Below are 26,132 nucleotides of genomic sequence, written 5' to 3'. Positions count from 1 at the left end.
GTGGCGCTCTGGTCCACTTCATGAAGATGGGAGGAGGGCTGCTGGTGGCCGGCCAGGCATGGTACTGGAGGCAGCAGCACCCTGAGGACAACGTTCTGCTGACATACCCAGGAAACCAGGTGAGTAGAACCAGAGCAGTATAATCAGAGAGTGGTGTCACCGCGGGGTCAGAAACAGCGCTGGTCACGTGGTTCATTGTCACTTTACACCTCATAGACTTCAATGCATTTTGTAAACTTCCGGTTGGCCGTTTGTCACTATACGCCAATAGATGTGTGCGTAGAAGACCTGGCCCCATGAAGTGAACGGGAGTGACGCAACTCTCCATTCTAGGGCTCTGAGTAGAACTATAACTCTATGGAGTAGATCTAGAGCCGAATACAGGAAAGGTCGACCTAAAACAAAGTCCACCCAAACTCGTTTCCCAACGGGTCTGTGGCCTTAAGCTAGAATAGACCGAAATCACATTTTTGCTTCTGGGGGTCCCTGGAACAAAATATTTTGCGATAGGGGTCTATCCGTGGAACAAAATATTTTGAGATGGGGGTCCGCGGCCAAAAAATAAAAAAAAACATTTTGGGGGTCCTTAACCACTGATAAGCACATTCTACAAAATGTCTTCTAAAATCCTAACAGTTTTCTGAAAATAAACTTATGTTGCTATCATTTTTTCCTCAAACTTTGTCATGTCAAGGACCCCCAGCATGATATGTATTTGGCCACAGACCCCCATCGCAAAATATTTTGTTCCAGGGACCCCCAGAAGCAAAGATTTGATTTTGGTCTATTCTGCATCTATAAGGCCACAGACCCGTTGATAGATGGGTATCTATTGATTGTATCACGATACATTGCGATGCAATTTATTGTGGTAGCAGTAAGACTCCCTAAATCGGGAGATAAGCGACTGTCAGGTTGCATACATAAACTTTAGAAGGCAATGGTAGCCAATCAGGAGGAAATATGGGAAATGGGACAGATCCATGCTGATGACATGACTTCAGAGATACTGTGTACCGCTTTGTGTGATTTTAGGGCAAAATCTGTAGGAGCAGTGTCCAAAAATGTGTTTTAAAAAAATCGAGTAGGGCAAAAGTGTGACATGTGACGTGACGTGACAGACAGACAGACAGCCGGTGGAGGTTTTGATCGTAACTGCAACCTGGCGGTCGCAATAACTGCGACTTGACAGTCGCAACAAATTCCAATATTGCAATAGAGGATATGCGCAAACATAAAGTGAAAGGCAAATCGAGTGGCAAAGTGTATGGGCTGTCAAGGCCAGAAAGTATGTTTTTGCCACTCAGAAGGCGTTCCCGCATAACTTCCGGGTATGGTGATGATGAAGTCACGCGCATACTCTCTATATACAGTATATTGAGATGAATCACTGGAAGGCGAACTAGCAATAATATAGCGCCATCTAGAGGAGCGTAGTGTCAGGACTGAACTACCAATTCACCCTTTGTCAAGTCCCGCCCATTGTCCTGCCCCTCTCCACACCCATTGGTTGCTGTGTCTTGGAGGGACATTCAGTGGGACATTCCATCCACTGCCATGTTAATTCAGTTGCTTCATATTGTTATTCTGTGTGCTCAATTCTAATTTCAAACTTTGTTTCAGTCAATTGGAGCTGCTCAGTGGCAGCATAGTGAATCAGCATGCTTTTAAAGGTTTTTATTTCTCAAAAAATTACGTTTTAGCTAATTCAACATAAAAAGGCGGAGCCAGGGCGGGACAAGGCAAATAGAGCCTGCTGGTTGGTCAGTCAGGGACCAACCAGGAGCCTAACAAAGGGTGAATTGTTTCTATGCATGGTAACATGCATGGGAGTCCCCCACCCCCAGTATTGCGATACTACAGCCTGGAGTATCGATACAGTATTGGGAAATAAAATATTTCTATGTATTGCCCATCTTTAACCTGTGCTTTGACTGACTTGGTTCCACCCCTGCATGCAGGTGACCAGTGTGGCAGGCATCTACTTCTCTGAGCAGCATGTCAAGGGAGAGTGTCTGCCAGTCTACCCACACATACCATCCTCCTGGAGGGCTGTGGCGTAAGTGGACACACCATCACATTTGATATTCACAATTCATAAGAGTCTGGTCAACATAACATTTTTGTTTTGTAAAATGATAGGGTTGGCTCGTGACTTCATAGATTGGCAGGACATTAACTTGCAACAGAATGCCCTTTTTTTGGGGGGGGGGGGGGGGGATTTGAGCTATTTTCAGCATTTTAATCACTTTAACCATTATTTTATAATGACTATTCAAAAATAGCAGATCTACAACTCGTTCATTTGTGCCACACTATGAGCTTGTAGAACTGAATTATTTTGTATATCTTTTTTTTTTTCTTATTTAATAATAGTTTTGACGATACAGAAAACACAAGTCTTTCAGAAAACTGTTGTAGAAATGTGTTAACAGAGTATGTTGGTATTGTGGTATTGCTACTAGTAATACTTAAGCAGTGGTGACCGTGTCCTCTTGTCTGTCCAGGCCCGGTAAGGACTTTGAAGAGGACCTGGGGTTCCTCCTCCGGGGCGTGGAGCACCTTGACATCCAGGGAGACGGGGTCCCCAGTGAGCTGCTGGTGCACGGCCCGCTGGCCTTCCCCATCGGGACCACCCAGGACGGGCGGCCCTTCCTGGCCGGGGGCTACCACGGCCAGGGCAGGCTTGTCGTTATCTCGCACGAGGGCTACCTAGGACGAGAGGTGAGCTGTGAATTTGACCAGGCACGTGCACACATAGACATCAAAGGGGGATTGAGCCCCTGCCCTTTTACCCAGCTGTTAAAAAAACTGCCTTCTCCAGACCATTGAATGTATGCTTTTACTATGGAGAAAGAAATGCAAATGCCCCCTTTCCATGTCCTGCAGCATTCAGGAGACTTGTCTTTTCTGAACTCTCCTGAACTCGAATGCAACATTTTATGTTGAAAGAATGTGTCCTCTGTCTAGAAACCCACGTCGTAGGCCCCACGCCTGCGAAAATAGCTGATCTACAAGCACCTGCCGCGCTGGGAAATGCATTCGCTCTCCCTCTGGATTTCCAACAGAAAGCAAATTTTGTGTTCAGGAGAGTATGGAAAGGAAAATTCCCTATAGAATGCTGCCTTTCGCGTGTTTTATGGAGGGCCCTTTCCTTATTTACTTTCGATATACCATCATGGGTCTGGTCCTGTGTGTGTGTAATAAACAGGAGCTGGCTCCATTCCTGCACAACGCCCTCCAGTGGCTGGACGAGGGACGGCGGGGGCTGGTCGGTGTCCACCCGGCCATGGACTTTGCCCGTCCTCTGCTCAGCCAATCAGGACTGCAGTGTGAGAAGACGGCCTTCCATAAGGAGCTGAGCGTGTTTGTGTGTAACACCTACAGGTGCATGTCCCAAAGTTAATGTTTTTCTGCTCAAACTTGTGAAAATGATTCCACGATTTTCAAAAATTGAAGATCTACAAGCTCGCCATCAGCAAGCAGCAAGTTATGAGCTTGTAGATGAGCTGTTTGTAAATAGCCGGATTATAACGTTTTGTAAAAGACGTTTTTAGGTAGATATCATTTGTATATAAAGGCTTAAGCAGGCACTGGGGTCCCAAATTATCCTCGGCTACAAACTGTATTGTACATGCAAAAGGTTCATGTTTTTTTTTTCTTTTTTTTTTGTATTGTCCTTATCAAATAAACATATATAAATAATAGTTAATGTGGTCCAAATTCTGGTGTGAAGAATAATGTGAGGAATTTGACAAAATGAATCGAAGCAAACATCATTTCATTGTTTTCATATTTGTTAAAGGTAGCCTTTGAGATAATTGGTTTGTGGGGAGGTGTAGAGCCATAATAATAATGTGCCATAATCATCAATCACAAAGCAGTAACGAGGCATTACATATTAACATATTTCACTGTAGGCCTACAATATGTGGCATGAATATGTGCAGTTGCTCATGTGTAGAGAAACCATCATTAGAACACGGAGGGTTCCCGAAGGGTTCCCAGTTTGATCCCGGGCTCCCCCAGAGTTAGTGTCAAAGAGTCCTTGAGCAAGACTCTGAAGTGACCCCTAGTTGCTCCTGATGAGCAGGTTGGCGCCTTGCATGGTTTCCTCCACCATCTGTGTATGGACGTGTGTGTGAATGGGTGGATGTAATGCACAATCTCTGTAAAGCGCCTTGGATAAAGGCGCTTAACAAATGCACCATTTATAATTTCATATCTGAACGTGTTGTTGTGCTCTGCCTGCACCAGCGACGAGCACAAGGAAGAGATCCAGAACTTTGTGGCAGAAGGAGGAGGTCTGTTGATCGGAGGACACGCCTGGCACTGGGCCTACACTCACCCTGAACAGAACCCTCTGACGGACTATGAAGGTACTAATCATTGCCCATGGTTGTGTTGTGTACTGAGGTCAAATATCCACTCATAGGATAGTTGCAGGGACGTGCAGAGAATGTTAGAGAGGCAGGGGACGAAATGTCTAAAAGGGCGTTTGGCGAACATTTTGAAAATAGCCGACCTCCAAGCTCACAACGCGTCACACTGTGACACGTTGTGAGCTTGGAGGTCAGCTATTTTCGGTACTTGATAACACACGAAACTAAGCATAATCAAGTGAATACTGGATATGAGGCTTATTAACAGCATGGATCAGGAGAGAATGCTGCCTTCAAGCCCCCTCTGCTGACTTTTTTTCTTTACATCTTTTCATCTTGCCGGTTAAACTTTATTTTGCCGCGCTACTCCTCCCACAGTTTGGGTCATATGTCAAATTGACCGGCTTCATCAGGACTTGTCTGCTTGTATTTTGACAAGAGATACGTTATACTGTATATGTTATGTAAATGTATTCGTAAATAATTTTTCTCCATTGACTTGAATTGGAAAATGCAAAAATTACCTTTTCCCAAATATGGAGATGACTGACATCATAGATGTCTGACATCATAGACAACATGAGACTGCTACCTTTTCATGTCAAGGACCCCCAAAATGTTATCTATTAGGCCGCCGTCTAGGGCTGTCACGATTATGACATTTTACATTACCCTGAAATAGCCGATCTACAAGCTCACAACGTGAGCTTGTAGATCTGCTATTTCCACTATTTCTGAAAATGTTTGTAAATGTATGAACATTTTTCAACATTCACGATTATGACGATCATGACGATAATGACAAAATATTTGCGATTATGTCAAATAATTGCGATTATCTGATTATGTAATAATTGTGACAGCCCTACAGCCGACCCCCATCTCAAAATAATTTGATCCAGGCTAAAATGTAATTTTCTTTTTACAGGGAACCGTGTGCTGACCAAGATGGGTGTGAGTGTGCTGGGAGACACACTGGCAGCAGGACGCTACGATGTCCCGCAGCCCAGGTTGGTACAGCTTCAGGCACGTGCACACATAGACATCAAAGGGGGCTTGAGCCCCTGCCCTTTTACCCATCTGTAAAAAGTGCCCTCTCCAGACGATGAATGCAGTTTTCACTATGGTGAAAGAAATGCAAATGCTCTCTTTCCATGCCATGCCTGAATGCAGCATTCAAGAGAATTGCCTTGTCCAAACTCTTCTTGAACTTGAATGCAGCATCTTATGTTGAAAGAATTGCTCTCTCTGCGTAGAAATCCATGGCATTACACCACATCTCCAGTATTGACTTGATTATGCTTAGTTCAATGTGGTATCAAGTACCGAAAATACCCGACCTCCAAGCTCACAACGCGTCGCGTTGTGAGCTTGGAGGTCTGCTATTTTCGATATATCCACCAAAAGGTCCTTTTAGAATTTTCAACATTCTCTGCACGTCCCGTACAGCTTGGTTTTCATTTCTCATTTCATTTCTCCCCCCTAGAGTCGCATCACTCCGCCCTCCTCGATGGCTGAGTGAACACTCATACAATGTTTGATATCCCAATCCACTTTATTTCTATCTACACATTTTAACCAAGAGGTTTCCAAAGTGCTGCACAAGAGAAAATACATAAAACAGTCAAGAAGAGAACATACGCTATTTTAGATTATAGATGTCTGAATGCGCTCCTGTTAAAACATGTTTTGTCTCATCCAAAGCAGGCTGACCAGCATAGAGTTGAGTGACAGGTACCTTGGACACGGCCTCTGTATCAATACGCTTTGAGCTTACCAAGCTTGGATATCAAGATTGTTGTTTAAACAATCAAGACAGGAGGCGGTCAAGAAATGATTACAGTGCTATTCATATTATAATAAAATAAAATATAAAATTAGGTTTTTATGTGGCCACACCCACCAGTTCATTAAGTATGCCTGGTTGTCATGGTGGGTGGTGACCTAGCTAAAGTTAGCCACAGTGTTGGGTGAATGGTAAAAGGGGAGGGGATGATTATATGATGTCATTAAATCAGTCTTTTTGGATCTGCAGTTTTGACCCACAAGGTATCAGCCTCCAGGAAGAAAGGTCAAATATAATTGCTCATAACAACCACACCAGGGGGTCTAATGAAGTACTGTCAACCTCCTACATGAAAACCAGAAAAAGTACAAAACTATGGCACCGCCTCTTTAATGACATTTAATGATAATATGTGTTACTTTCTCAATTGTCATCTTCATAGATGGTGGTCAGCCAAAAACTCACAGTCACAACTGGCCAATAAAAAAAGATGCCAGTTCTGTTCAGAATTTGTTGTGCAATACAAATTAACAAGCTCCATCCCTAAATATAAGTGTGCTCTGCTCCCAGCCAGGCTAGCGGTAATCACAGCTACCACTTCAGACAGCTGCTACGTCGCTTCGCCTGTCACATGAACCAGGGGGAGGAGCTTACCAAACAGGAGGAGGCGGGCCTTAAGCATCTGGGCGGAGACTGCGCCCATTACCTGCAGATGAAGGCTTACGACTGCTCCTCCTACACGCAGGTGGAGTCAAACACCCACAACAATCATTGCCAGACCCATGAAATGGGTAGGCCTACATAAGCAAATGTCGGTCTGTCCGGGTTTTCTATATAAAGGGTATATATGATGATGACATGATGATGACATGCCTACAAAGGGACAGACAGCCTATAAATGTACCATTAAATTTATAGGCCCAGAGGGTTGGCAGAACCGGGGTCTGGCACAACCAGGTTGACCTGGTCTAGTTATTAACTAGAAATACTGTTCCTACGAAACAGTGTGGGCTCGCATGTAACACCATGTTTGGGCACAAAGATCTACGCTTTGCCTGCACCTCATTGGCTAAGGGCCTTGCCTTTGTACTGTCGGTACAAACGCAGTGTCTTACGTCATTTTGAGGAGAACTTGAGTGACTGATAGATAAATAATGAAGATAACATACGTGATTAGGGATGTCCGATATTGGCTTTTTTGTCAATATCCAATTTTATTTTATATCAACCGATACTGATATTATATTATGCAGGCTTTTTTTCACCAGAATTAATGTCAGGTATTAAACAACATCACATATCTCCAGTCGTGGAATTAACACATTTAAGCCTCATTTTATTGTGTTGCCTCACTGTTATGTTAATATCGCTATTCATTATTAACGATTATTCCTGGCTTGGTTGAATGCTTGATTCTGATTGGTCGTTGAAATCAGAGGTCTGTTATTTCTGGATAACAGACTGCTCCGCTCTATAACAGACTGATGCCTAATCAAAGGCTCAGAACACCTGCTGCACTCAGGCTGCACTGCGTGAATTTAGTGCCGTATCCAACATAACAGTAAACAAACACAAACACACAGTGTCATTTACAACTAAACGTTTCTCTCAAGAATGTTTAAAAAATATATTTGAAGCGAGAAATAGACGGTGCAGTAACAGAAAATGTATTCTATTTGATCAACACTTCCTTGTTTTCCACTTGTGGAACACTTTCAGTAGGCCTACTTTCTGTCCTGTTTTGTTTTTAGTTTTTAGTCAAATTATTAAGTAGCTGTGTAATAAGCAGGATAACGTCTTGCTGAGAGAGCAGTCGTTCCCTTCAGTCTGATAGCCCGTCTGGATTTTATTTCTCGATAACAACCACTCAGCAAGATTTTACTTAATGCATTATTATTATCATTATTATTTTCCTATTTGCAGGTGCTGTCCACCCTCACAGACATCTTGAAGAAGTCTGGCATGCCGCAGGTGAGCTGGGCATGATTTGCTATCAGTTCATTTATATATATTTTTCCTTTTAATCACTGTGGGCTTTTTAATGCAGGGATCTACGGTCAAGCCATGGCAAAGAGTCAACAAGCATATTCTTCTTATCTCCATATTTTAACTTTTTAATTAACGCCTTTCTTCGTTATGCTACAGTGTCGCATACATTTTGAAAAGATTGTCGCATTGCGATGCGTTTTGAGGTTGTAGATCTGCAATTCTTTGCTACTTCTGAAATGAAATCCTGAACACTTTGGGAGGTTTTCACTTGACAGCAATGATAGCCGGAGAAATCTTGCTATTTCTACGTGTCATTATTTCGACTAAGGGTTAGGGTTAGGTTTAGGCATAGTTTTACTGAGGTTAGGGTTTGGGTTAGGTTTAGGCAATAGACATAGTGGTTAGAATTTCACCAGGTTAACATCACCCGCATTGAACAAATGTTATGTCGAAATATTGACACGCTCCCATAATAGCCTATACTGTATAATAGATATCTCTTAACATCAGCGGTCTTCAATGTTTTCAGTCCAAGGATCCCTTAGTTGACAGAGAGATGAAGCAGGGACCCCCACAACCTGTTAATAGATTCCATATAGTTTCATCTTTTGACAGCACAATGACAGCACAATCATCAGTGTATTTTAGATTCTTGAACCGTCAAACTTGACCCTCATTCTGTACTTAGTCTGCTCTTTTCCCCCTCTACACCAAAGCTATTTGCCGAAAATAGCCGATCTACAACACCTCGCAGCACAAGGCGTTGTGATCTTGTCGATTTTTGGCTAAAGTTCTCCGAATATGGATGCTATAGGGTTCAAATGGTCAATATAAAAAAGGAGGGAAAAAAGTTTCTATCACACAAAGATTTGGAGGACCCCTTGTAGTAACTCTGAGGACCCCCTAGGGGTCCCGGACCCCCTGGTGAAGACCCTTGCTTTACAGAATGCTGTTTTCCTCTGTTCTTCTACAGTAGTTATATATATTTACAAAATGCTGTGTTTCCTTCTATTCTTCTAGTTATATATATACCTCTACAGAATGCTGTGTTCTCCTCTGTTCATCTCTTCCAGGCGTGTGAGGACTCCCCAGTGAGGACCCCCAGGGACCACCTGCTCCTCACCATGGGAACAGAGCTGTACAAGGTGTGTGAGGATCCAGATGTTCTGCTGCCCTACCTGATCAAGGACCACCCTGGCCTGCCCGTGGTCTCCAACCACAAGGTCCAGCTGGACGTCATCACTGAAGGTTTGATCACAGAACATGTATACTATGATGAGATTAACTGGAGGGCTGGGCGGACCTGCCCGACCGCGGACCGCAGTCACAAACATAACATTCCGACTAGGGATGGTCCGATCAGGTTTTTTGGAACCGATCACCGAGCACCGATCACAAAAGTTTGATCACCTGATACCGATCAATCACCAATCCGATCAAGTTATTATTTATATTTTCTAAATGTTAATGTTTTAACTTTAATTCATTCATTCACTCATGAATTAATTTATATATTTGCCTTATAGTTATTTACCAGCATTACTATGTATTTATTATCATAGCAGTAACAAATTATTCCTTCAGCACTGTGGAAATCAATACCACAAAATGGCCTCAAGTGGGCATACTGAACGGCTGGTTGATCGGATCGATCGGATCGGATCGGTGAATTTACCTTTTGATCTAAACCACCGATTATCGCCGATCACGCTTTGATCGGCCCGATCCGATCCATTGCCGATTGATCGGTAACATCTCTAATTCCGACGTACATTTGCTCTGATCCGGACCTAACTTGGCACAATAGTTCATTAGGGGTGTTACGATATAGTAACTGAATGGAAAAATCGATTTTAATTTGCAATTATCTACTATATAGATATATATCGCATATATCGTACCGCTTTGTCTTTGTATCATATCGGTATAGTTTTACAATGCAGATCATTGGTATCGAATCGTTTGTATGGAAACTTTATTTGTGCCTTGTATTTAGCAATTTTGAGGGAAAATGAAAGAGGGGTTTTGTTACTTTTCCATTCCATACAGCTACTCTTGTTCTATCGATAAATGTGTGTAATCTCTGTGTTCATGTCAAGCTGTGGGTTTGTCCCTATGTGTTGAAATATAATGTCCATATATTTGCTAGAGAATCACTGTGTTTACTTATTTATATCCTAAATAGATTTTCCCTTTAAAAAACTGTCGACACGTTTCACACTAAAAGGAGATCCTTCGGCTTATTTACACAGGAACCACTTTATGTATCTCATAAAACATATTGAATATAAACTAACTGTATCTAACACATACAGGGCACTGTAGCTGTTGAAGGCCTGGAAATCTAGTTATAACATAAAATCTCTTTTCTTCTGTAGATTATCTGTAACATTTTGTTTGTGTTTGTGCTGTGCGTGCGTGCGTGCGTGTGTGCATGTGTGTGCGCATGTAGGAGAAGAGCAGTGGCTCAGTACAGGACTCTATCTCTCTCCTGGCATGAAGACCTACATTGTGCTGCCGTCACAGATCGTCAACAAGGGATGGCAGGTATTGTACTTTATGATATCAAGTTTCACGGCTATATTTGTCACAATAACCGTTCCACAACTCATCTTGCTGCTGACACTCGCCGTCGACACTCGTGCCAAAATGACATCTTATACAATTTAGACATTCATCGGAATGCTCTCAACCAGTGCGACTTGCAATATGCAAGGTAAACACATCATCAAATGCAGACATACAGTGTTGCCTCAGTAAACTACAAGATCACAAGTAAACCAAGAGCCTAGCATCTGTCTAAAAAACAATATAGCCTACGGTCTTCATTTTTACATTGTGGTGAAGAAGGTGGTGAGTCCTCAGACTACAGCAGCAGATTGGGAGTAGGGATGGATCTTGTTCATTTTTATTGATAATGAGCACCTTATCGATCCTGCTTATTGAGCCGGGCTTTTATCGAGCCCACTAGTGAGCGTTTTCTAATATTTCTAATATTTTGAGATGACAAATTCTGAACAGAACTGGTATCCAGTCCACTGGTTGGCCAGTTAAGTTGTGACTGTGAGTTTGTGGCTGACCACCATCTATGGACTTATGAAGATGAAAATTAGCAAAAGTAAAACATATTTTTGCAAAAACAACCATTCATTAATGTGCAATAAGTTTGAAATGGCCTGATAAGCCCAAAGCGTATTGATACCAGGAACTCTCTGTGTAGAAGTCCATGCCGTTACACCACATCTCCGGTATTCACTTGATTATGCTTAGTTTAGTGTGGTATCAAGCACCGAAAATTGACCTTTAAGCTCACAAGGCGTCGTGAGCTTGGAGGTCACTATTTCCGATATTTTCACCAAATGCCCCTGCCTCTCTAATATCTCTGCACGTCCCTGGTTCAGGTGCAGATCGGCTGTCAGACTGACCGCCTTAACAAAGACGAGCTGAAGAGGGCGCCACTCGTCCACGAGCGTTTCCCTGTCACCACAGCGATGATGCAGGTGTGTACAGGCTGGACCCATCCATAGTTTTTAATTATTCTATCAGTTACTCGTTTTACTTTTTCTTTTTTTTATATATATATAACATTGGAGTCCTCCAACAATAATTTATTAATTGTTAACGGTGTCACCTGTCCAGGTGTGGAACCTGTGGGGGGGGCTTATCTACCTGCTGGCTCCGCCCAACACGCAGGTAGAGGGGGCGGAGCTCTTCGTGGAAGAGGCTGTGCTGGCGCCGTACTACAAGTCTGGTGAGGGAGAGACAGAGAGAGAGACTTGGAAGGAACACGAATATATGTGTGATTTATTTTTGGTTAGACTTAATTGGTTAATTAAGTCCTAATTGGTCAATTAAGTCCTATACCATAAGTATACCATAAATACCCTTGTGGTCGCTAGGGCGCATGTTCTCTCCTCTGCGTCATCAGCGCCAACACCCTAGGTGGGGTTGGCGAAAGGGCCTTTCTGTGTGGAGTTTGCATGTTCTCCCCATGTCCCCTAGGGTAGATACTAGGGATGCGAATCTCGACCACTGAGGCGATACGATACGCATCACGATACACTCCCAGCGATACGATATAATTGCGATACATTGAAATCTTGCCGATACGATACATCACGATACACCCCTGACCCCGATACGATGCGATATGATTCACGATATTTTGCGATACACCCCTGGTCCTTACGATCCGATACGATTCACGATTCGGTGCGATTCAACACAATGCAAAGGATTTATATTAAAGCCCATGTAAATTTCCCCCCCAAAACATTACTAAAAATGCATTACATTTAATTTCCAAACAATTTATTGTTTCACTGTAGTACTAGGCTCTGCCTAACAATCCAACATATTGAAATCTGGGAGAACACTCCTTGCTGGCTGGTAGAATTGTTTGATTAATACTATATCATTATATCATTATTATATATCATTACATCCTCAACAGGTGGTCAGGGACCCCTAGGGTCCTCAGAGTTATGTGAGGCGGCCAAATATTAATAGTTAGTTTTTACAGTAACCAATTGAACACTAGCAAATAGCAACCCTATGGGGGAACATTAGCCAATACATTAACACTTATTGAGGGTTTAAGAGATAATAATTCATGGATTATAATGAATAACATAAATCCATCATATTTAGAAAAGATAAAGTGTGAACAAATAAACACAACATAGTAATGTATTAATGTCACTGATGATATAGTACTGTCAAACAAGTCTCTGACATGTTTTAATCTGCAACAGTTTTATATAATAGCCTACAGTAGTCTAAAATAGCCTACAGTGCACCTGATTGGGGGTCCCTGCTTGATCTCTCTCTTCTCAGTTAAGGATCCTTGACCTGTATTATTATTATATTGTATGAATATAATCTAGGATTTTGCCATTTCTAGCCAAAATGTTTCAAAACGTAGATATTTGAGTCACAACGCGTCGCGTTGCGAGCTTGTAGGTCTGCTATTTAGGTGCGTGCGCGACACCGCCGAGCTGCCAATTATAAGTCAGGCTCCAGCCTCTCTTTGCAGAGGGAACAGGGAACACAGCAGCAGAGGGGTGTTCTGCCTGCTACAGTAACAACTTGTGAAACAGTGTCAAATACTTTGTTTTAATCGCTAGCTGCACGCCCAGCATCGTTGTTGTAGTTCATACGTGTGTGTAGTTAAAGCGTGGAAGCTTCTGCTTTGTTTAAATCAATTCCGTCGCAGACTCGACAAGAAGAACAAACGGGTGTGGAATGTGGATCATAATATCACGCAGCGTGCTCCAGTCCAGTGACACAACAACGGATCACATCAGCGAACATTGGACAGGGATGTTATAAAGCTAAACGTGGTACTAATCCTGCATGTTTAACCAGTGGGCTCACGAGTGCTGTCTGTCTGTATCTGCATTCGGTCGGGTCGGGTGTTCACTGCGCTCAGCTCAGTGCTGCTGTAAAAGACGCATGTCTGTAGAGTCGCTACAAGTGCTTTTTGGGGGGAGGGCTGATGGGGCATTCAATGCGCCTCGGAAACACAGGATAGAATGAAATACTATCATGCAAAAACCGATCCAACCGTGGAATGTACCGATCCAGACACTCACGATACGATACATCACGATTCCAGCCGTCAATTGTACCGATCCACCCTGAATGAACCGATTCACTCGTATCGCGCACGTTTGTATCGCGATTACGATCCGTACCGGTATATCTTCGCATCCCTAGTAGATACCCTCAAAAAAATAAAAAATAAAACATGCAGTAATCCTGGTCTCTATACTGCATCCCCCTGGCCAGCCGAGGTGCCTGATGGAGGGAAAAGGAACTGGTTGGAATAACGTGTTCCTTCCACGCGCTACGTCAGGTGATAAGAAGCGGCCTGCTCACTCCTCATGTACTGAAGGAAGCATAAGCTCAGTTTTCGGGGCTCTCCTCAGGTTGGCAGAGGGAGAGTAGCGTCCAGGATTACAGTTTAGGCAATTGGCACTATGGGGAAAAATGGGTTACAAAATCGTGGGATAAAAAATAAAATGAAATGATCTTTACTGTGAATAAAATGCCTCTTGTCTCCAGGAGTGACGACCCTGGCTGATTGGTCGTCGCTGCGCACAGCCCCCGCCCCCTGGGCGGAGCTAGAGTTTGACAACATCGTCCTGACCGTGCCGTCGGACGCCGTCCGCCAGCTAGAGCGTCCTGATGAGCTAGCGGCGCTCTGGGATGACATCATGAGGGGTGTGGCCGACCTGGCCGCCATCCCACACAGGTTCCCTCGCAAGGAGCGCTTTGTGGCCGACGTGCAGATCTCTGCAGGTCAGTAGCCTGGGATCGCTTCCAATTTTACGTCATTTTGTAGTCCTAGACCAACTTTGATGACGGCGAGGGCCACTATATTTCCACCTTCACTCCAGAGGGCCACATCGCGTATTGCTATATGTCCTACTTTGTCATTCTAGTATCTCGTACAAAAGAAGCAAAAATAGCAGATTGCGATGCGTTTTGAGCTTGTAGATCTGCTATTTTTGCTTCTTTTGAATTGGAATCCTGAATTATTTTTTGTTATTTTTGAATTAGAATCCTGAAATGTAACATTTTGATTTAATTTCAAACGCCTTTAGTTATATACTCATGTTAACTTTATGAATCTAAATACAAATGCACTGGACATAAAAAAAATACATTTTAATACTACTATACTAGTCATTAAGCTACAATATAGACTGACAGAATTAAAGCGAGTCATGTTTGGAATTCTAACAGCTGAAATCAATAATATATCAGTATTCCAGTATTAACCTGCGGGCCACATTAAGTGAAGGTGGGGGCCGCATGTGTTCCCCGGGCCGCCAGTTGCCCATGTATGTCCTAGAGACGGACTACGCTTTTGCCGGAACTATCAAACCGGAAACAGTTTTAACCCAGAACAATTCCCCTTGCTCAAGGACATACTTTTAGGGCCTACCTAATAAACCCCTTGATGCGGAGTAGTTTTGCTTTTGGAAAATTTGTTTGGTATATGCATCTTTTAGTCCAACTCATAGCGACTGGCAAGACTACACTAGGCTACTCGAGCGTTTAAATACTGTAGGGATTGGGGAAACAAATGGGGGAACGAGCGTCCAGTAGTCCAAATTGAAGGTGAACGCTAACCTGCCGACGCTGGTGAATGCTAACCCAAAAAGGTTCCATTCACGTTAATCTAACGGTAGTATTATCCATATATCCACGCAGGCTGGATGCACGCTGGCTACCCCATCATGATGCACACCGTCTCTGCAGCCGAGGTGGTCAACGACGTGGCCACCATGCGGCGCCAGGGCCTGTGGGGCCCCATCCACGAGCTGGGCCACAACCAGCAGAGAGCATGCTGGGAGATCAGCCCGCACACCACGGAGGGCACGTGCAACCTGTGGTCGGTGTACGTGCACGAAGAGGTGCTGGGCATCTCCCGGGAAAAGGTGAGGGGGAAAAACCGCCACGTTACGTTAGCTAAGCTTAGTCGCTAACCGAACCCAACGCTATAGGGTCGAGAACATCCAGGATTGTCCATTATTTTCCTAGCGGTTGTCCAATCATTTACTTTTATAATTAAATCATTGAGACGCAAAGGTTTACAGATATTTGATATATCTTTACAGTATATCAACAAATCAGTATAAAACATATGGCAAGTATAGGTTTGTTTACGCCTGTTTAACATACTTTTGAGTGTGTATTTGACCAAAACAAACTGAAAAGCAATAAACGCATTAATAAATAACACAAAACAGCATAGGGCAAGTGATTTGTGCTGTAGTTACAGTTAATTAAACAAACCAATGTATATATTATCAAAAATAACCAATAATAATTTAACAACATTGATTAATAATCAACCCTGTTTGGAGCATGTCATTATTTATTTGATTTATTTTTCAATAAAGTTTTTGTCATATTTTACTAGTCATCTGAAATGTTTTTAGTGTTAGTCTAGTTTTAGCAGACAAATATCTTAAAGTGATCCCTGGCTAATACGATAAATATGCCTTAATCTTTATATTACAAAAGAGTAAGTGATCTACTTCCGGGTCATGTATCGCTAACTTAAATACCAAACCACTTGGCCAAGATGTACTACATATGTACTAAATATAGCTTAAAAAATCAAACACCCATGTCACCTTTGCAAGATGTCGTTTCCAAACCTCTGTATACAGTTGTATTCGTTATTACCCTCATATTTTGCCTCTGTATAAAATAGTCCGCCGGTCAAATATGTCCGACCGGAAACAATAGTTTTTTTTTTTTTTTTTACTTTTTTTTTTTCTTTTTAAACTTTTTTTTTTTACTTTTTTTTTTTTTTTTAACTAGATGTGAGCGGCCCGAAGGGCCGCGACCCTCTAGTACATTATAATTGTCCTCTATAACTACAATGTAAAATTAAAAACATCTCAAATATTTTATTTCTTCTAGAAATAGCTAATCTTTCAGTCAATAGGGGAAATGCCTGTCGCAAGTTGATGATGTCATAAATGTTATGTGTGGTCTAATTTATGGCATGCATGTGCAAAATAAACCACAAACACATTTGAAATATTGATTTGATGCTCATATTAACCATAGGAAGTATTACGTTTGTTTTTATTTGCACATGCATTCCATAAATTCCATAGGGATAGATCACAAATTACATTTATGACATCATCAACTTGCGACAGGCATTTCCCCTATTGAGTGAAAGATTAGCTATTTCTAGAAGAAATAAAATATTTAAGGTGTTTTTAATTTTACATTGTAATTATAGAGGACAATTATAATGTATTAAGGCATATTTGTCGTATTAGTCAGGGATCACTTTAAGATTTTAGTCGACTAAATCTACAGTTGATTGTGTCTAAAATGTATTTTGTTGGGCCTTGATGGCATCATAATGGCAGATTTTGGATGCGTGCTGTTTTCAGAGCACAACACACAAGTGCAACCAAACAATAAATTACTTGTCTTTTAGTTCTACTGGATATCTTCTCCACCAGTCCCTTCCCAACATTTTTATTTGTTGATGAAATTGTCATTGTTTTTAAGTTTTTATTGAAGGTTTATTTTGTTTTCGTCAGTTGGTCAAAAAAGGTTGCAGACGAACATTTTCTGCCATAGTTTCAGTCGCTGAAATCAACACTGTGGTGAATAAAGTTAAAGGGAAACTAAGTAACTTTAAGCCTATTATTTATATACGGTATATGTACACTACAGTATATAAATATTTTAACAGTCATTTCCCTCTATCAGGGGGGAAATGACTGTTATCTATCTATACAGGCGCACCCGGACATGACCAGGGAGAAGAGGAAGGAGAGGGTGGAGTCCTACATCAAGGGAGGGAGGAGCCTCGATGACTGGCATGTGTGGGTCGCTCTGGAGACGTACCTGCAGGTGAGACAGGCAGAGAGACAAGTAGGGATGGGAAGATAGCGATATTATCGTTCATCGTAATAAAAAAACACTCACGATAATCTTCACCAATGTGTTCGGAAAGGTGTAACATATCTAACAATGTTTGAAATTCAAAATCCCTAGGAGAATCTTTGACAACTAAGGTAAGTTTGGGTCTCATTCACGTACTTTACACTATACTGTACTATAAAGGAAAAAAAAGACTCCCTGGAAATCTGTTTTAAGTGGGATTTGAGGGGTCAAACTAGGTGTTTTAATTATTCAGAATCCATTGCAAGCATTTGTTTTGCACAAAAAACATTCCTTGGGCTAAAAACAGCCCCACAAAACGATGGTTTAGTGATGAGTCATCACTTTTCACAGTTTTGTGGGGCACAAGGAATGTTTTTCGTGCAAAACAAATCCTTGCAATGGATTCAGAATAATTAAAAACACCTAGTTTGACCCCTCACATCCCAAGCAGATTTTGTGGGGCTCTTTTTTTCCTTTATAGGTAAAGTATGTGAATGAGACCCAAACTTACCCTAGCTGTCAAAGATTCTCCTAGGGATTTTGAATTTCAAACTTTGTTAGATATGTTACTCGACACCTCTACGAAGGCTTTGGTGAAGAAATCGTTTGGTAAGGAATTTATTCCCAGATTTGACAGGTATTCTGATAATATTCCCTGACTACCTTCTCTTCTCCACTGCAGCTCCAGGAGCAGTTTGGCTGGGAGTCCCTTAAGAAGGTGTTCTCTCACTACCACACCATGGAGGAGGACATTCCTCGGGACAACCAGGGCAAGATGAACCTGTACGTCCGCACCTTCTCCCGGGCCGTGGAGCGCGACCTGTGTGGCTTCTTCAAGGCCTGGGGCTGGCCTGTAGAGGCCGCCACCGAGCAGGAGCTGTCCGGCCTGCCAGCCTGGAGCGACCACCCCATGGTCTAGTACTAGAGGGTCCGGGACCCCTAGGGGGTCCTCGGAGTTACTAGCCAACGTGAATCTAACATATTAAAGGGATATTTCACTTTCAAAAAAACTTTTGGTCATTTTATAGTCTAATCAGGCTTTTGTGAACACCCTGAACAGTTTTTAATTTGCTTAATTCAATATTTAGATATTTGATGTAAATGTTATCAGCTCTCCTCCTCCAGGGCTTCTCTCCATACACACCCATTGTAACTTCAAACTCCATTTTATTCATGATAGATTCATTAAAAACACCCATTATTTTTTTCTGGTGACTCATAATGCGCTCCTAATACGTGAGCAGGCTGTGTTTTTTCAATAACCTTTTTCAGTTATTTTTTTCAATTTTCCCAAAGAATTATTAAAAATAAATGAAAAAAGTTATTGAAAAAACATGGCCTGCTCACTTATTAGGAGGGTGTTTTTAATGAATCTATCATGGTTAAAATGGAGTTTGAAGTTACAATGGGTGTGTGTGGTGAGAGGCCCTGTTTTAGATGATTAAAAAAAAAAAAAAAAAAAAAAAAAACGTTTTGAAAGAGAAATATCCCTTTAATTAAGACCTGGAACACATTATTACTTTAACCATTATTTTATGCTTTAACTATTAAAAAAAATAGTAGCTTGTAGATCAGCTATTTTTGAAAAATTGTTTGTGCAGGTCTTTGAATATTTTTACCCGATTTTATGAATGTCTTCTAAATCAGTGGTCCTCAAACTTTTGCATGTAATGGACCCGCAAAATGACATATATTTGGCCGCGGACACCGATCCAAAAATATGTTGTTCCAGGGACCCCCCAGAAGCAAATATTTGAGTTACAAATGATTTTTCAAAAGTAGGTCTACAACAAGCTTGCAGTGCGGCACTCGGTGCTGCGCTGTGAGCTTGTAGATCTGCTATTGTTTAATAGTTAAAGCATAAAATAATGGTTTAAGTGGTTCCAGTTCTTAAAGGGTAAATAGAAAAGCTAAGCAATAATGTACACAAGTCTATGAAGTTTCTGAGATTCTATCGTATTATGATATGTGAGGGAAAGCAATATTTTACTGTCATGTTTACTCATACAACTTTGTCAAACGTCTGAATCTTTTGAATTAGACCTTACAATAAATCTGCCCATGCAGGAGGCACTAACTGCAACTCTTTAACTCCATGTCTTATTTGTCCTGTTTTATTCTTGACCCGTTGAAAACATCTGTCATTTTGGATTTTAGCCTTGGCTGTTCAAAAATACACTTCATACTGTGCTGTGTGAGCTTGTACATCTGCTATTTTTGATCTGCAAGCTCACAGATCTGCAAGTTCACAATGCGTCTCGATGCCACGCATTGTGAGGTTGTAGATCTGCTATTTTCCAAAGATTTTTTTATACATTTTGTAAACTTGTGAAATGGGGCATTCTGCATAATGAGTATACTTTTTTTTTGTAGGCCTACTTTAAGCACATTTTGATACCAATATCTTTGTACTTTTACTCAAGTTTACTGTATTTCTACAATTTACAATTTACAATTTAGGCATTTAGCAGACGCCCTCATCCAGAGCGACTTACAATAAGCAAGGTAATACATTAATATATCAACATCAATACAGCATACATGCATAGAAATAGTAGACATTTCTATAGTATGACTCAATGTATTGATACTTTGAACATTTCCACCACTGCACTGACATACAGATGTGCCATTTCAAAACTCACACGTCTGGCCATGGGCAAGACAGTAGATTTTCAGGGGATTTGCAGAACACTGAGCTTGTAGATCAGCTTTTTTTTCCCTTTTTTTTTTTTTGCTATTTTCATTACCTTGTCTGACCTCTGAAGTTTAAATCAACTGGTCATTTAGTGCAGTGGTTCTCAACCTGTGGGTCAGGACCCCCAGGGGGGTCCCCATATGATTTTGCGGGGTACCCCTGCTATATCACTAACACATGGAATTCCCTACCAAAAGCCTTAATTAAAGGAGTGTAAATCCCTTCCTTTAAACTTCCTTTAAGATCGGTCTGAAAAGTCACTCAATATGAGATAGGCCTATAATGGTTTCCTGTGTAAATAAGCCGAAAAGCTTACTATGATCTCCTTTTAGTTGACCTTGTACCTGTGAACTGTACTGTCATGAAACTGTACCTTTTCCCATGCAAACTGACAATAAAGTCTTCAATCAATCAATTCAACCAGTCAACCAGATGATTAACTTAATGTCAACATAAAGTTTAAGTGTATATAAGAGGGTATCTGCACATTTCTAAAGTGACAATTTAAGGCCAAATTGTCAAATATTAGACGCAGAAATTGCGAAAATAGGCGCTCTACATGATCTACACGTAGACCTGCTATTTTCACAATAGAACCGCGTTATACAAAATGTAATGCCTCGACTCCTAGTGCTCGTTAGAGTGGGGGGGGGGGGGGGGTGGGTCCCCAGTTGAAATATGATTATTTTGGGGGTTGTGGCCTGAAAATGTTGAGAACCACTGATCCCAAACAGTGGGTCGGGACCCATTTGTGGGTACATTTGTCTTTTGCTCCATTCTTTTTAGAAAACATTTTACTTTATACATTTTAAAACAAACAAACACATCTAAGAAATTCCATATAAAAAAATTTAAAATAATTATATATATAATATATAATATATAATATATAATATATAATATATAAATATATATATATATATATATATATATATATATATATATATGATTAAGAAGTAGTGAAAATAGCCGATCTACAAGCACAACACAGTGCTAAGTGACGTGTCACGTACTCACACTAGCGTGGGTCCCGGGCAATCGTCTAGTCTCTCTTTTGGGTCTCGACCTGAAAGGTTTGGGAGGCACTGATTTAGTGCACTGTTCCGTGGAAGGGAAAAAAAATCACACCCGTTTTCTAGTGTGAAGTGAGTGGTGCCCACTTTCACTTCACACTAGAAAACACTTTTCCTTCTGAAACAGAGTGGGTTCGAGTAGCACGCCAATTATAGTATGATGATGATGATGTATAGACCCACTTGATATCACAGGGGGCATACCGTCCAATCAGAAATGGGACATACATGGACATACATACAAAGTCATCTATTGGAGCGGCTAGCACAGCTCAAAAATAAACTGCATTATTAAATGCACGGTCAGGGACCACATGCATGCAATACCTCCACGGACAACCAGTGGTCCACATAGAACACCTGTTGAAAACCCTTGGTTTTGGGGGCACGGTGGCGCAGTGGTTAGTGCTTCGCCTCACTGCTAGAAGGTCCTGGGTTCGATTTCCGCCGGGGGACGCTGTGGGTGCTGGGGGCGTGTTTCTCCCTCCGTGTCATCAGCACCCTAGGTGGGGTGGGGTTGACGATAGGGCCTTTCTGTGTGGAGTTTGCATGTTCTCCCCGTGTTTCCTGGGGTTGATACCCTCACAAAAACATGCAGTAATCCTGGTCTCAATAATGCCTCCCCCTGGCCAGCCGGGGCGCTTGATGGAGGGGAAAGGAACTGGTTGGAATAACGTGTTCCTTCCACGCGCTACGACACTGACTTTGCAAGTCTTAGATCCTCCGTAGGCTAGGAATTCCAGAGCTCAGGTGCCCCAGGGCCACAGAAGCCCTGATCAGTGATCACCCACTGGAAAGGTGAGTTTTGGGACTTGTTTGTGCTATCCTTTTAGCCCACATGTCTGTCTGATTTATTGACTTGTTTGACAGCCTTCCGTATCTTTGTCACTTCTCTCTTTTTCTGATATCAGTATCCTCCCATAGAGTTACCCTCTGTGGCAGTGGTTCTCAACCTGTGGGTCGGGAGCCCCAGGGGGGTCCCCAAATGATTACGGGGGGTCCCCAGATGATTAACTTAATGTGCAACATTGTTTCATCACTCAACAGTAAACAAACCAACAAACAGTTTAAGTGTATAGGGGGTGTAGTCATACAGTTCTAAAGTGACAATTTAAGGACCTTTTAATACCTCTAAAATTACAAATTAAACATTGACCAAATTGTCAAATATTAGAGGCAGAAATTGTGAAAATAGCCGATCTACATCTACATGTGGATCTGCTATTTTTACAATAGAACCGTGTTATACTAAATGTAATGCCTCAACTCTTAGTGCTCGTCAGGATGGGGGGTCCCCAGTTAAAATATGATTATTTTGGGGGTTGTGGCCTGAAAATGTTGAGAACCACAGATTTAGTGCACTGTTTCCCAAACAGTGGGTCGGGACCCATTTGTGGGTCATGGACCAATTTTTATGGGTCACGACTCGACTAAAAATTACATTTGTTTTTTCCTCCATTCTTTTTAGAAAACATTTTCTTGAAGAACTTTATACATTTTAAAACAAACAAACAAACACATCTGAGAAATATATATATGTATGATTAAGAAGTAGTGAAAATAGCCGATCTACAAGCACACAACGCGGTGCTAAGTGACGTGACGCGTACTCACACTAGCGTGGGTCTCGACCTGAAAAGTTTGGGAAGCACTGATTTAGGGCACTGTTCTGTGGAAGGGAAAAAATCACACCCATGTGATGTGAGTGGTGCCCACTTTCACACTTCCCACAAAAAACACTGTTCCTTCAGAAACAGAGTGGGTTCGAGTAGCACGCCAATTATAGTATGATGATGATGATGATGATGATGATGATGTACAAACATACATGATGTCACAGGGGGCATACCGTCCAATCAGAAATGGGACATACATGGACATACACACAAAGTCACCTATTGGAGCGGCTAGCACAGCTCAAAAATAAACTGCATTACTAAATGCACGGTCAGGGACCACATGCATGCAATACCTCCACGGACAACCAGTGGTGTAAAGTAACTAAGTACATTTACTTAAGTACTGTAAGTGATAGATTAAAGTAATGGATTGAACAAGTCAAAATGGAAGTGATGACAAAAATAAATTAGCCAACAAAATTGGAAAATATGATTGAACTCAAGTCTCCATGTCGTGAGTAATCAATAGGAGAGAAAAAAAAAGTAATTTGGGCAGTGAACTACTCCTTTAACATATTAAAGAAACACTTTTACTTTAGATCAGAAAATATCACGTACCCTATAGCTCTACTTTTACAAAACAAATCTTACAAATCTTCAGAAAGGTGGTCCATTTCTACAGTGGTCCTATACTCACATTTTATATTATATTAAGGACCCCTTAGTTGAGATAGAGATGAAGCAGGGAACCCCACATTGATTCCATTCACAATCATCAGTGTATTTTGGATTCATGTCAATTTGTGTTTTCAGATATTTAACCACTTAACCGTCAATACTTTACCTTTCACTCTGTACTTATGCCTCATTCACACTGCAGATATATAGTTGAACGTTTTGCTTGCTTGGTCAATGTTATCTCAATGGAAACCAGCTTTAAAGATACATGAGATACACAGAACAAAGCTTTGAAAGCTTTAAAGCTGGTTTCCATTGAGATAACATTGACCAAGCAAGCAAAACGTTCAACTGTATGCAGTGTGAATGAGGCATTAGTCTGCTCTTTTTCCCCTCTACACCAAACCTCGAAAATAGCCGATCTACATGCTCACAACGCCTTGTGCTGTGAGGCGTTGTGAGCTTGTAGATCTGCCATTTTTGGCTAAAGTTCTCAGAATATGGACGCATAGGGTTCAAATCGTTAATATAAAAAAGGAAAAAAAAGTTTCTATCACACAAATATTTGGAGGACCCCCTGTAGTAACTCTTAGGACCCCCTGTTGAAGACTGCTTGCTTGGTCAATGTTATCTCAATGGAAACCAGCTTTAAAGATACATGAGATACACAGAACAAAGCTTTGAAAGCTTTAAAGCTGGTTTCCATTGAGATAACATTGACCAAGCAAGCAAAACGTTCAACTATATACATGCAGTGTGAATGAGGCATTAGTCTGCTCTTTTTCCCCTCTACACCAAACCTCGAAAATAGCCGATCTACATGCTCACAACGCCTTGTGCTGTGAGGCGTTGTGAGCTTGTAGATCTGCCATTTTTGGCTAAAGTTCTCAGAATATGGACGCATAGGGTTCAAATCGTTAATATAAAAAAGGAAAAAAAAGTTTCTATCACACAAATATTTGGAGGACCCCCTGTAGTAACTCTTAGGACCCCCTGTTGAAGACCCCTGCATTAATGTGTGGAAGGTTTTTGATTCACAAGTCACTCAGTCAGTCATATACAGCAGTAGCTCTGGTCCATAGCGTTAGTGGAGTTCTCCCTAACGCTAGGAGAACTCCACTATTATGGACCAGAGCTAATACAGCAGTAGCTCAAGCATGAGAAAAGATGGTACAACGGCGACACCTCGTGGCCAACCTGACGCCATGACAACGGCATGCAGTTCTGGTTTCTGGTTTGTGTGTTTTTTATTTTCACTTTCAATTTCTGGTAAAGCAGGAGTTAGATCCACACAGAGTGACTGTCTGACCCAGAGAACAGCCGTATAAAAACACACAAGCTATACTTTGATCCACAGATCGTCAGTCGCAGAGCACTGGAAATAAATTATGGACACACAAACTACACGCGTCTGCGATCAATGGTGAGAAATGTCATCTTAATTTAAAGTTATTAATCTACAACAAGTTCGGTCAAAGGTTATGAACGTCTTGTGTTAAAACGCTCCTGCTGTGCTGTCACATCATGACACCTTGAACTTTGTAACATCGTAGATTATCAATACGGCATGAAAAGAGAACGTTGTGAGCTGTCTGTCTGTCTGTCGCATTTTCTAATGTGCAATCGAATAATATTATGCGCACCTGTGTGTGTGTGTGTGTGTGTGTGTGCCAAACCCACATGAGGAATTCCCAAGACTTGAGGAATTCCCAAGCACTGACATAGTAGTTTAACACTAAGTATATAGTTGCTTTCACAACCAATGGATATTAAAGGAGGTTTAAGTGTTTGTGTGTTCAAATAAGCGTTGGGGGCTGTTAAGTATGACATCATTTTGTAGGCAGAGGAGAATTTCTGCCCCCAGTTTCCGTGAATCTTTTTACTATTTTTACTATTTACACATTTTTCTTCTCTTTGTTGTTGAAAGGAAAGTGTTAGAATTATACTTTAGTCGTTATTTTTTTTATCTCGGATCTGTTGAAATAGCGAGGGACAGAAAATGCTCTGGGGGCAGAGTTCTCCTGCCTACAAAATGATGTCACGGCTTAAAAGCCCCTAGTTTGGGTCACCAATCTCATCCAATCAGGAGAGCATCCATTTATCAGCTACAATTTTATAATGGTCCAATTCTGTCTGCTCTTTATTGTTTTCTTTTTGCTTTTTTTCTCCATCACTTCCAGTTTCACTCGTTTATCCTGTATTCTGCACACTGAGTTCTATGTATTCTCTTAATGTACAAACCGGGACATTTTAACCGATGGACTCGAAAGGGTACATTTTGGTTACAATTTGTAATCTCCGAGTTAAATTATGATTACGATTTTATCACTAGGTATATTTATTCAATCAATCCAGCAGGATAGATAATGAAAACAAACAACAAAAGATATAAAGAACTGAAAGAGTGCAAAAAAAAAGAGCAAAGAGAGAATAAAAAGAGCATCATCAAATGTACATGACAGTGCATTAGGGATG

General features: G+C 41.4%; 2 protein-coding genes across 3 annotated transcripts in view; both read left to right on the top strand.

Annotated features, from left to right (window-relative positions):
• Positions 1 to 18,791, top strand: LOC308289565 (TRPM8 channel-associated factor homolog). Of its 2 annotated transcripts, XM_080731293.1 has the most exons (16): positions 1 to 119; positions 1,962 to 2,059; positions 2,508 to 2,724; positions 3,212 to 3,387; positions 4,258 to 4,379; positions 5,311 to 5,392; positions 6,739 to 6,913; positions 8,092 to 8,139; positions 9,231 to 9,405; positions 10,610 to 10,704; positions 11,559 to 11,657; positions 11,797 to 11,908; positions 14,224 to 14,460; positions 15,379 to 15,605; positions 17,413 to 17,556; positions 18,272 to 18,791. In XM_080731293.1, the coding sequence occupies exons 1-16, from the start codon at positions 21 to 23 to the stop codon at positions 18,506 to 18,508; spliced, it is 2,343 nt and encodes a 780-aa protein (XP_080587419.1). In that variant the 5' UTR covers positions 1 to 20; the 3' UTR covers positions 18,509 to 18,791. The 2 variants fall into 2 exon arrangements, with proteins under 2 accessions (XP_080587419.1, XP_080587420.1); XM_080731294.1 differs by lacking the exon at positions 17,413 to 17,556.
• A 6,156-nt stretch (positions 18,792 to 24,947) lies between these two features.
• xaf1 (XIAP associated factor 1) overlaps positions 24,948 to 26,132 on the top strand; it is a 10,518-nt gene continuing 9,333 nt past the window's right edge. Inside the window, exon 1 of the mRNA XM_080732043.1 lies at positions 24,948 to 25,080. Coding sequence (XP_080588169.1) covers positions 25,046 to 25,080 — 35 coding nt within the window. The 5' untranslated portion in view covers positions 24,948 to 25,045. The remainder of the gene's footprint in view (positions 25,081 to 26,132) is intronic.

Source organism: Nannobrachium achirus (assembly GCF_963921795.1).
Source record: "Nannobrachium achirus genome assembly, chromosome: 8".
NCBI lineage: Eukaryota > Metazoa > Chordata > Actinopteri > Myctophiformes > Myctophidae > Nannobrachium > Nannobrachium achirus.
The sequence above is the reverse complement of the archived record's forward strand: the minus strand, read 5'-3'. Positions and strand labels throughout refer to the sequence as shown.

Excerpts from the sequence above, each read along its gene's own strand:
- LOC308289565 (XM_080731293.1), top strand. The coding sequence starts at position 21 with ATGAAGATGGGAGGAGGGCTGCTGGTGGCCGGCCAGGCATGGTACTGG. Across the intron at positions 2,725-3,211 it reads AGGGCTACCTAGGACGAGAG|GAGCTGGCTCCATTCCTGCA; the intron begins GTGAGCTGTGAA and ends TGTAATAAACAG. Across the intron at positions 4,380-5,310 it reads CCCTCTGACGGACTATGAAG|GGAACCGTGTGCTGACCAAG; the intron begins GTACTAATCATT and ends TTCTTTTTACAG.